The following is a 12,931-nucleotide window of genomic DNA, read 5'->3' as shown; positions in this document are numbered from 1 at the left end:
CAAGCAGAGACTATGTACACTAGCTTTCATTTATCACAGCATAGTGATGACGTTTAATGATTTTACACAGCATAGTGATGACGTTTAATGATTTTACACAGCATAGTGATGACGTTTAATGATTTTGTAATCTAGTAAAGCCACGTTCTCTATACTGTACACCTAAGTTTATATTATATATGTATAATCAAACAAAATACATAGTGGATAATCAAATAATAGTAGACAATGAAATCAATACATGAGTTTTAGATTTAACTATCATAGCTTTACCCTGTCTTATTAGACATGCTACCATGGTAGTACAGTACCATATTTTAAAGAGTATCATGCATATAAATGTGGTAATCTTTCCATAGCATGGTATAGGCCTATATAAAAGAAAAGTTATCATCCAATACCACAATAGTACCACTGCACAGTTTTGTAAGGGTATTGGGGACAAAAATCTGTGGCACAATGAAATCCATAGTAGCGGAGTGTCTGAGGTCAGCAGTGATGTGATCAGAGCTGATGACACAGTCCTGTGGGGTGGCAGATTGTGCAGATGTGGTCATGTGACCACAGGCAAGGGCACTGTTCAGCACTGAGTTACAGTTATTTAAGGACATTACTTTTCACCTCAAAGCACACGTATTCCCTCACATCACACTGAGCCAGAAAAAGACTGCAGCAATCTCTCTATTTCAAGCCTGTGTTTAAATAATGTAACAGGGACATTCGTCAGAAGGGATCTTTGCATTATACATAAAGACTTCCAGGTTTAGAAGAAAAGTTAGAAGAAATAGTTTTTGCATTAGGTATAAAAAAGAAAGAGGAAATATCTGACCATTGAGCATTTTAATGACTGGACATTTATCATAAATAGGATTATATATTTCTATTTATTTAATTGGATAAAATTCATAGTCGAAATAAGGAAAGATTAGACATTTTTTATTAAATCAACAACATGACTACTGAGTGTTCTTATTCTTTGATGCACAAAGCAGAAGAGAACAAAGAATAATATGAATAGTGTGTGTTTTTATATATGTGTGTGTGATTTCTACAATCGGTTGACGTTATATTGATATTTCGACACTCGAAAATTCTCCTTTCATTAAGAGGGATAAATTATTTGTAGATGATTTGTTGTGTAAATTAATTTCTACAAAAGGTATTTTGAAATCTAAGGGTAAATTACAGGGAAAATATATCTGCCAGCGGGGGGCATCAGAGAAACTCTCTGACTCATGGAAGGTGATTTAAAGGGATAGTTCGCCCATGAATGAGAATTCTGTCATCATTTCTCACATATCTTACAGCTGCATTCAAAGACTTTCAGTCTTCTGAAGCCATACAGCATACAGTGATGACTAGGGGTGAGAAGATTCCCTTGTTTTCTCAATTCATCGAAAACAAATCTTGCTAATGCATATACAATGATTTTGAAATATAGATTTTTGAATCATGAATCATTTCATTAAATCAAGAATATTTAAAATGCTGTAAATGATTCTGTAAAGTATCATTCAATATTTTTAAATATAGAAACATTACAGTTTTTACATAGGCAGATTATTGGAGACAGTGTACAGCTGTTTGCATAAGATGCATTAGGAGCAGCATTAACATAATCCTATATGCACTTAAAAATTACAGAATTTAATTAAATCTCATTGTGAATCGGACTGAATCAAAGTATTCGGAATTTACAAAAATCTTTCCTGAATCAAATTGAAAACCTACACTCACAGAAAAAAACGATACCAAAGCTGTTACTTGGGTGGTAGCCTTTCAAAAGGTACTACCTTTCAGATTCTGATTTGTAAACTTTAGGTACTAATAAGTAACATACTGATATGTACCCTTTGGGTACAAAGGTGTACTTTTAAAAAGGTACCACCCCACTGACATCTTTTGTACCTTTTTTTCTGAGAGTGTATGAATCGTGAATAAGATTGATTTTCTGTCTACCCTAAAATCCACACCCCTATAGTAATAAAGCGATTTTCTTTTTTTTTTTTTGGGGTGAGCTGTTTCTTTAAGGCCAGCTGTCCAAAGCAGTCTACTAGAGAAAGAGAGTTAAACTGCATCAGCAATAGCTAATATTCAATTTGTACTCTTCACCTCTTCACACTGTTTGTGTGTATATTGTGGTTACTTGGCAGATTTGTGTGTGGGATATTTTAAAGTTGCTTGGTAAATACAGATTGCATTCAAACAAGGACTAAATTACCATCTAAATTACAGTTCTTGTTAAATGTCATACACAGACTGGGGAGTTTGACAGAAGCCAACCAAATACCAAAATTACACATATATCCTGCCTTCATCTGTCTTTACCCTCATGTTTAAGCTTTAAATATCTAATTAAGACATGAAGAAATTATACATGTGGAATTTACATGCGAAGCAATGACAGTATTACACCTACTTTACACATCGTTTATTCATCTAATTCTTGTATAATAATTATTATACATTTTAAGACCTTGTATATATATATATATCAAAAATTCTTATTTCTCTACATCTCAGATGTGTTATTGCTCAGTACACAGTTTGAGAATCATTATAAATTTTGCTAATTCAGTAAAGGTGAAAATGTTTGGTGTAGATGATATACTGATTTTTTCGGTATGATAGATGTGTGAGTCAATATTCTTCACAGATTATGGGATGGAAAACTTGACTTTGACTGCAGTTAGCCTATAGAAGATGAAACCAAAATGCACTCTCAGTATATAAGTACACACACACATAGATTTTTTATCTCTTTCTAATGCACTCTTAATGTGCTCTCTGGACCTTAGTGCATTTTCATTAAGATGCAATCCCAGCATGCACTAGGACATTTTTTTCTTCAGGATCGACACAAGAGAGGGCGTATGTTATTTGCGTGCCGAGTTTGTTACTTAAAGCTTTTCTTGCAGGGCTTTCCTATTAGTCATGTTCATTTCTTTCTTATGACACCATTAAGATATAAATATTTTTTCTAGTGTATGGGTGGGAATGTTCTTCTCATAAGTGCAGTTTTTTGCTTTCACTTTTACTGGTTGAATTGAGGAGTATATGTGATTCTGGACTGTGAAATCATGCTGAACGTAATGGCCAGACTGAACACGTGCTCTTTTACAGTGGACAAGAGCTCCAAAGGGCCCAAAGCTGCAGGGGCAACAGCTGGACGGACACAGCAGCACAGCTCAGCTAGTCAAGGAGGACCTACGGAGGAAGAGGAAGAGAAAGATCTTCGTCTTCAAAATGAGAAGAAAAGTCAATGCATCCTGCATCTCCGTAAACTCATCGTTAACGGCAATCGGCGACTGGAGGCTCTCGCCCTGGTTGTGCAGCACATCTTCAGTGAGGTTGGAGAACTTTACTGTTTAAATTTTTTGTTTCTTTGTCAGGTTTACTCCCCATTAATTTTTCTTTCTTGCAATGGTTTTATTATATAGATATTCAGCATATTACTGTTCTTTCAGCAAAGTGGTCTTTGGCAAAGAGCTGTGCAAAATGGTGTTTTATATATCGCCGTGTGTGATAAAGCACTAATTTATCATCATTTAAGGTCATTTAAGAATACAGCAAAAACAGAAATTTTGTGAAATGTTTTTACAATTCAAAATAACTGTTTCTGATTTAAATATATTTTAAAATGTAATTTATACCCATAATGGCAAAGATGATTTTTCAGCAGCCATTTACCTAGTTTTCAGTGTCGCATGATCCTTCAGAGTTCATTCTAATATGCTGATGTGGCGCTCAAGAAACTTCTTCTTTTTAACAATTTTGAAAGCAACAGAAAGACCAAAAGTCACAAAAATCTTTTGTGACATTTTAAATGTCTTTACTGTCATGTTTATCAATTTAATGCATCCTTTGCTAAGCAGAAGTATTCATTTCTTTCAGAAAAAAAGTAATTGTACCCAAACTTTTGAACTGTAGTCTGTTTAACATCATTAGACGTATCTTATATAATGAAGTCTTGACTATTCAAATTATCTTCAATCAAGAGATCTTTGTTCCTCTGTCCTATTATTCAGATTATAATTGCAGGTATCTCAAATTATCATTTCATCCTTTGAAAATGTAATTGGGTCAGATGCAATTACAAACATCTGAAATGTTATTATGGATAATCAAGGATACTTCAAGGACTTGTCATAATGTATGCGCCTGTCTGTTTTGTCTACAAAGCAGATAAGTAGGAAATGTTTCATATGGTGGTACCATTGACCAGCATTTCTAGGTGTGTTGAAACTAAGAGGGTTCCAGGGGGATGTTCACTCACATTCACTCTAGATGTCATGCATGATTTAGATTAGTCAATAAGCCAAGTTTGACCTAACCCCTTCACATGATCTCACACTACTGGGCCTCTTTAGTTCAGTGTTGCACTTGTGCATTGATTTCCCTCCTTTAATTTACTTCTTACCTTCAGCCATTGTTCTTGGAAATGGAATGTGGCTTCAGCGCAGCTTCAGTAACGACTCAGCTTGCACAATATAAGTTGAAGAGAAAACAGTTGGCCTCTTTTGGGTCTCTTTGACTAAATGTCAGAGCCATCAAACTCTATGTATACAGCCTGGCATGATCAAATATCTGGGAGTGTCTGTAAAAGCCCTTTATTTCGTGATTGGCTGTATCCTGGATACAGACTTGTCACAGTGCTAATCTCCATTTACCTTCTTTCGGTTTGCAAATATTTGCAGATCAAAGGAGCTGTCAATCACTAGGTGTAACTAAGTATTTAAGGATTGGTCTGAATAAATCAACCATGAGGTAAACTCTCTACCAAAAACAATAGGAAGATAGTAAATCACAGATTATTATTCTCTTAGGATGTCACAGAAAATTGTTCATAAAACAGAAAATACAATTAACAAGTAATTCAGTCTTTTTTTTAATGTTAATTCTCAGGTATTTAGCTTGCCTAACCAGTAAAACGTAATAATTAATCACCGGCATTGACATGTCCTTGCCACACTGCTCAAGGCTTATTAAATGCCTTTTTAATGCTTTAACATCTTGGTAAGAAGTTTCTCAAATGTTTGTATAGACTAATAGACCACTATCCACTATTGTGTACAGACTTACTTAGTCTTAAATACATCCAATTATATAATGTCATCTTTGATCATTCTGAAACCTCTGTGTGTGAGAGTGAAGTTTCAAGCCTACTGTTCATTTGATTGGGGAGTTTAGCAACACCCTACTGTTTTGCATGTTGGTTTATCTGACAGAGTAGGTTTGAGCGTAATCCCGCCTTCATGGGCCCTGAGGCACAACCACCATGAAAATCATTTAGACGCACAATGTTGTTCTGAGTCATACACTACACTGTCTGATGATGTGTGATCATCTGAAGCCATGAACTGTCTTGTATTTCCTGCATGACTGGCTGGAATAGTTCTCGATTTTGAATGTTGAAATTGATTGAGGTCAGAGAGGTAAAAGCCTGCATGAATATACAAATGTTACAAATGTTACATCCACTCAAATAGATGTGAGTTAAGATATTAGAGATTCAAAAATAAAACTTTGGATTCTCCATCTAGAATTGTTTGGATCATAAAAAGTACACCAGAATGGACTGGTGCAGATAGGTTGGAGAAAGTACTGGCCCACTGACGGCAGCCAAAAAAGGCGTTCCAGAGGTGGAGAAATGGATTACATTTTGTTGAAAGACTGTGACAACAAATATTTTTTTCTTTGAAATAATGTGCACCCATAAATCATGCACAAGGCTAGGAATGTGTATTAAGAAAGTGAATAGGGTCAATTTTGATTTCATGCTGACTTTAAATGTAGTCCAATCTGCCTGAACTCACATCTAGGTAAACACTATTAGCTAGGTTTGAAGTTGGGAACTTAAATAGTCTTATGTGAGCTAATGTGGTGTCTTTCTTTCTTTCTTTCTTTCTTTCTTTCTTTCTTTCTTTCTTTCTTTCTTTCTTTCTTTCTTTCTTTCTTTCTTTCTTTCTCTACTTTAAGTCAACTATTTTCAAATTTCCAGTTTAGCCATCTCATTCCATGCATTCCTCAGTGTCCTATATAATGTTAATTTGTTATCTTATCTCCTTATCTCTCAATAATAGCAGGCCTTCCCACATCAATTCTTCTTATCAAAACAGCTTAAAAAACACCTAGGATACTTCACAAATTTCGCACTTCTACTCCAGAAACCCCACATACTGTCTAGAAAACACAAATCTTTCACTTTCTTTCAACTCATGAAAAAAGGGAGACTTTACTTTGGGGAAAGTTGACAATTTTAGCCCTTTCGTGTCACCCACAGTGATTGATAGTGAGCACAGAGGGATGTTGCTGTGAGGAATGCACCAGCTGCTTCTGAGCCCCAGGGGGCGGGATTTGGAGAAGAGGTGTGGTTTATTTTCCCACCTCACTGCTGTTTGGCTGATAACAGTACAGCAATGTTTCTCTTTACCCACCCACTACTTTGCACTTTACCATATTTCATAGAATATAATTACATGGAATTTTTACTTAAAAAAAATAAAAATATGGAAAATACCACTGTGGAAGTGTCTACTAAAAATTTTATATTTCAAGTAAAGCTAGTTCAAATAAAATTTGTTGAAGCACATGCAAATGGGTTGTTGGTTTGTGCTTGAACTGTCATCAAAACTATTGCATATGGATATGATTAAAATCTAACTTTGAGCAAATACCTCATTACATTACATTTTTCCCCTTTCTAATTACTCATTTGTTCTGATTCTTCATGTATTTTTCTTACACAGCTTTGCAGACGTGTGGTCTTCTGCCATGTAACGGTTCCCATGTTGACCATAATATTATATAAACTCCAATACACCAAGCACGATCTCATTTATAGAAAAGCCATGTTATGTAACTCTGAAATCACCTTTGGACTTACTTCTTTCCTATGTTCCCTGGCAAAATGTGATTCATCTATTACTTTGGTCTCAGTATATCAGTAAGAACCAATCAAATTGCTTGCCCATAAAAAAAAGAACAATTTTCTTCATAACCACACAACCAACTTTTCCACCTACACACTCTTTCAATATTCATCTTTCCATTTTCTCTTATCTGAGTTTCCACTCCCTCTCTCTTAGGAGGAATACGGGAGCAGGTCTGTGATAGGGAGGGAGTTGTATCTAATGCAGCGTGCCTGGAGACTGATGCTGACAGACCAGTTTTTAGCGTAGAGAAGGAGGAAAGTAGTTGAAGATTATTGGGTTGTTTGGCCGGCGGGGGAGAAGAGAGAGCAGGAGCGTGAGTGTGAGGAGAAGATGGGCTCCTCCGGGAGCAAACCTGGCCTGAAGAAGCTTCCTGGCTCCAAGAAGAATCAAAAGGTGCAGTTAAGTTCCTTTGAGTGGTTATTTTGCAATTACTGGCATTGGCAGATTTACTAGTTGCTACTCTGTTTCTCAGAAACTTCTTTCTCAAAGTGCAGGTATGTTTTGATTCTTAACTTCCTGCTCATCAAACAAACCATTGTTAATCCGGATAGGTGATTCATTATGGTTTGTGATTGCAGTTGTGTGTCATCTGTTGTGCATTTGGAGTAATCTTTATTTATATTTCCAGTTTTTCAGTTTGTGCATTCAAACTTGAAGTGCACAATCACATGCTTGAGTCTGTAGAAGGTGTTCTTTGTGTGTTTTGCCCATGCAAAGTGTGTTTTTGTATAGTTCAGTGGTGTTTAACTCCTGTCCTCTTATCTCAGGCCATGAATCCGAGTGTATGTGAGAACAGTAACCATAACAGGGAGTTTGACTTCAGTTTGGATGTGAGGTTTGTGTGTCAGCATGTTCTGTTAAGTCAGTTAAGAGCACATCTATCACATGTTCCGCAGTCTTTATCACAGAACATAGTAACCTCTCCCAGGTCATGTGATCTTTGGCTATGTAGAGGTTACTTTAACATTAACCGTCACTTAATCACAGACACACACATATGTCTTTAATGGAACATTTTAAATCAGCCTCACACTAACCCTTGATAATGCCTGCAGATAAGAAACTGTTTGTGATGGTTCTTATCCAACAACAACAACAACCCATTCTGCCAGTACTGACAGTGTCCAGCTGAGAGTCGCACATAATGCATCATATCATTGCAAAAGCTTCGGGATTGTGGAGTGTTTTATTCATAATTCTAATCGAATGTGAGTGTGTATTCATTGAAGTGGCTTGGTTTTTTGCAGTATGTTTAAGGTTGAATTGAAGCATGTCTTGAATCTTTTCCAGGTTTTGGGGAAATGTGTGACCTGTAGTCCAGTTGTTCTTATTCTGTGGACCATTGGTGGTCCATGAGCAGATTCTAAGTTATTGGCTGATTAAAAAAAATAAAAAAAAAACATCTAAATCAATAATTATAATAGACAAAGAAGTAACAACATTACATTAAATGACTGATTAATCAATTCATAACAATAAAAGAATTAACTAATTATGTTAACAGTAATTTGGGATTCAAATATGTTTGAATATGTTCTTGTTTAACAAACAGTGGGCTCACAGAAGTTCATTGGCTGTGGGTGGAAATATTTAATTTCAATGAAAGACGAATTTGCAGAATATTTAGGTGCTTCAAATTCATTTTATTTCAACAGCAATGTAAATTTTTATTTAAGTTGTTAATCTAATATTTAGATATATTTTTTTATAACAAGTTTTTGTTTAGTTTTAATTAACCGCAGTGTCCCCTAGATTTGGCTTGTTAGGTTGTTTTTCATTTTTATTAAAATGTTTCTAAAAATGTTTTAAGAACCATTGCATTGTGACAAGCTATACTTCTAAAAATATTTAAAACAACACATTATTTTTTTGTATTAAACATTTGTATGATTCACCTTTTATGACCTTACATTATTTAACTAAATGTAATATTTATTCTTTCAAAAATACATTATTTAAAAAAATATATATAAATTAATCTTTTTCTTACAGTCTAATACTATATATCCTTTTACCTAAAATCTTTCTTTATGTTAGACATTTTATTACCAGCTATGCTTTTACACTTTCTTGATTTGTTTGAGTGACTAATTTTTGCTTTTGTTTCTTCTGTCATTTGTTATAGCGTGAGGTGGCAGTCAAACAGAGGGAAGAACTTTCTGTCCAAATCAACAACCTGCGAGAGCAACTGGGTAAGCAACACATGTCCAGTCACACACAGAGACTTGGTTATTATGTCCCTTCTCAAGGCTCACAGACCGAAAGCTTTCATCTTGGTTAGATAGCTGTCATTTAACAGGTGCTTTTATTCAGAGTGACTAGAAAAACACTAATTGTAGGGAAAGTCTCTGTGAGAAACCTTGGAATAACTGCCTTGCTCAAGGGCACAATTCTGATAAAATAGGTCTGTGTGAATGTCTAGTTTCGGGGTCAACACCTAGTTGGAATTGCAGAATTTGTTTTAGCATGTGTTTTTGTTGTTTTTCTTACGGATTATTTACCCAAGCCATATTTAGCCGTATTCACTCAACTCTTTTTTAGATAATGTTAAATTCTAGTGATCTATGTATTATTTCTTTGTCTATATTATCATTAACACCACTTAGCTTGTGTTTGAAGCTTTATTACCTTGCTGTGTCTTGGATCATATTATTCTTTACATTTCAGAGTGAGGCTGTTTCATGTTTTATCCTGTTGAATTCTCTGTTCTGATGAGCATCGTATTGATGGAAGTGTACAGCTCATTATTTGGAAATTGGGAAACCGATGTTTACAACCACTCGGCAATCACATTCCACCTGTTTTATTACGCCCTGTAGTCGTTTGACTGCCTTTTATTGTGTTTGCAGTTGGTGTATTTTTTATTGTGTTTGCAGTTGGTGTATTTATTTGTATGTGTTAGCAACAAAATATCACTCCTCAATCCATTCGTACCTTGAACACAAATACACACACATTCTTGGCAAGCCTGGACACACACATCTCTAATGCTGTAGAATGTTAGGGATGTGCAGCTTATGTTTAATCAGTCTGGCCTTACGCACTCTCATGGCCTTTGGCTTCGGGACAAGTGTGAGGGATGTGTGTGGTGTATGAGGAATGTTTCACTCACACTGGCTCCTGTATGCAGGTCTGAAGGAAGTTGGCCAAATGACACTCTTGCTCCTGGTTCAGTCCTCACAGAATTCAAAGAAACCGTTATCCTGAGGCTTCAGAAACACATGCATGTTAGGCTTAAATGTCCTTTAAAAATTTGAGAGGAATCCTAATTGCACTCCGCAGAATTTGTAATTATGTCATTTTAATGTAAATGTACTGATAATTACATTTTTTTAAGAATAGAATTCTTAATAAAGTATGCTCTTGATTCAGATCTTGATTTTACAGAATATTTAGCTAAATAAATTAGTTCAATTCTAGATTCTGTTGATACTTTAGGGAATGAAACCATCAGCATGTTCCAGATTATACTGGCCAAATAATGATAATAATAATTTTATATATATATATATATATATATATATATATATATTTATATATATATATATATATATATATATATATACATATTTTATATATATATATATAATAAAAATAAAACATCACATAACAAATATTAACAAAATTACTGAAAATATAAAAGCAAATTCAAAATATTAATAAATTCCATTATATATATATATATATATATATATATATATATATATATATATATATATATATATATATATATATATATATATATATATATATATATATATATATATATATATCATTTCTAGTACAGTTCTATTCTACATTTTTTTTTAGAAATGTCTAGAACTGTTAAAAAAAAAACAATTTTCTGTATTTTTAACTTTTAGAAGTGTTCTTCTGTTTCAATTTACAATAAGTTAAATTCTAGTTTTATTCTCTGTCGAATTAAACCCATGGCACATTCTAGATTTTGTATTATATTCTACTGGCTCTTTAAAGAATTGACCATCAAAACTTTCTAGATTTCTACATTTTTAATTTGCTGAAGAGTCTTCTCTAGAATAGAATCTAGAATAGAATTCTGACAACTTAAGGAATTTTACCACCAGTACATTCTAGGTCCTATTCTGGATTTTACCGACTCTCCAGAAAATTGACCAACTGGTGGATTCTATATTGTTTTGTCTGAACCATCAGAACATTCTAGATTCAATAAAATTTTAAATTTGCCGTGGAATAATCACAATCTAAGAATAAAATAAAATCTAGAATATACTGATGGTTTTGAGAATCTGTTCAAGTTTCTATCAAGACTAATACCAAATTCTTCAAAACCCTAATTCAGACCAAGACCAGTCCAAAAAATACTGTTGTAAACAAAGAGAGAATCTATTCCAGAATTAAATTCAAGTAGTCCCAGTGGAGTAGATATGGAGTAGTTGAATCCAAGACAAAGCCAAGTTTATGTAACTCTTGAGAGTCCTGAAGATCAGGACCACAGGTCTAAGAATCATCTTCTTCCTAACATGCTCCTCTCTATCACTTGATTCCCAGGTAACTCTACCTCGTGTTGTGAACAGCTGGAGAGAGAGAAGGAGGAGGTGCATGTAACCTTGGAGGCATTGTTTCAGAAACTACAGGAGCAGCATCAGACAGAACTACAGCAGCTGGAGGAGCGGCTGAAGGACTTCTACTCCGCAGAATGGGACAAGACCCACGAGGCCTATCAGAGAGAGGCGGATAAATGCAGGGCGCTCATGCAGCAGCAGGTAGGATCTTACCTGGACTTGCCTCTGCTTACATCACACATATCCCAAGTGTCATGTAATCATGTTAAGTCGGCTCTAATCACGCAATATTACATCCGGTTTATTGTGAGTGCATTTTCTGAATGTGTGAACCATTTTTTTTTTTTTATGTTTGTCTTTTTAAATTCATTGATTTATAATTGTTTTGACTGTGAATAAATGGCATCAGTACCAACCAGTGCAAATTTTTTTTATATATATATCATTTGATGATGATGATGAAGATGAGTATGGTTTCCACTGACAGGTGGAGGATGTGAGGAGCAAACAAGAAGCACTGAGGAGCCAACAGGAAGTGGCACACACTCAGCAGATAGCAACACTGAAACAGGAACATGAGACTTCACTTGCAGGTAATTTCAATCATCAAAGGCCTATTGTTTATACTTTCACTACATGTACTATATTTTGATTTTGAGCTAATCTTTCTGTCAGATGAGGAAAATCAATCCATTTCTTTTTTTTTTTTTTTTCAGAGCTCAGGAAGACTCATGAACAGGACATGCAAGAACTTGATAAAACACTCAAGGAGTCTGAAGCCATGCTCAATGTATGCATCGCCGTCTTAACATACAAATATGAATTAACTTACTTTTTAATCTTCAAAATGTATAGTATTCATTTCATGCTTAATTAGCAAATTTTAGACTTTTTGGTAATTGTTTATTTAATCACTTTTCTCTCCCCTACAGGAGAAAATTCAGACTTTGACAGCAAAAAACGAGGATTTGAAAGAAAGACTGAGAGAAGAGGAGGAACGGAGGAGAGCTCTGGCAGACAAAAGTCAGGTAAAAATTGCAATACTTTTGCAGTAATATATATTATTCACAGTATAACCACATTGCTAGTTTACAGTTAGTGTAACTGAATTTAAATCCTTTTTTCACTAGTTTTATGACAAGCTTTTCAAATTTTTACATTTTCATGTATTATTGTGGTTCAGCTGTTTTTCTGTTATTGGTTATAAATAACAACACTGACACCAAGAACTGTGTCCTAATGCAGTGCATTAGAAATGTTTACATTTGCATGGTTCTTCTGTTCTTATTCTGGTGTGCTTGTCAAAAACAGCATCCCCAACCGTAGTTTCAAGAGGGCTAGTGGATCATCTGAGTAACCATCTTGACCATGTAAAGCTAGTTACTGTGACCCATGCCAAGCCTGTGACCCATAGAGATGCTCCATGTAATTCTTTGTAGTCCCAGATGCCGT

The 12,931-nt window shown here is 34.7% G+C and overlaps 1 protein-coding gene across 4 annotated transcripts in view; it reads left to right on the top strand.

The window, feature by feature from the left end:
• The window catches only part of LOC109058735 (microtubule-associated tumor suppressor 1 homolog), a 52,407-nt gene that overhangs the window by 37,146 nt on the left and 2,330 nt on the right, over positions 1–12,931 (top strand). For all 4 annotated transcript variants that reach the window (XM_042716709.1, XM_042716711.1, XM_042716710.1 and 1 more), the window contains 6 exons: positions 3,124–3,350; positions 9,061–9,127; positions 11,466–11,680; positions 11,967–12,072; positions 12,196–12,269; positions 12,412–12,507. In XM_042716709.1, the coding sequence (XP_042572643.1) occupies positions 3,124–3,350; positions 9,061–9,127; positions 11,466–11,680; positions 11,967–12,072; positions 12,196–12,269; positions 12,412–12,507 (785 nt within the window). The remainder of the gene's footprint in view (positions 1–3,123; positions 3,351–9,060; positions 9,128–11,465; positions 11,681–11,966; positions 12,073–12,195; positions 12,270–12,411; positions 12,508–12,931) is intronic.

The sequence above is a fragment of the Cyprinus carpio genome, chromosome B1 (assembly GCF_018340385.1).
Source record: "Cyprinus carpio isolate SPL01 chromosome B1, ASM1834038v1, whole genome shotgun sequence".
In the NCBI taxonomy this organism is placed as follows: domain Eukaryota; kingdom Metazoa; phylum Chordata; class Actinopteri; order Cypriniformes; family Cyprinidae; genus Cyprinus; species Cyprinus carpio.
This window is presented reverse-complemented; position numbering and strand designations above follow the sequence as displayed.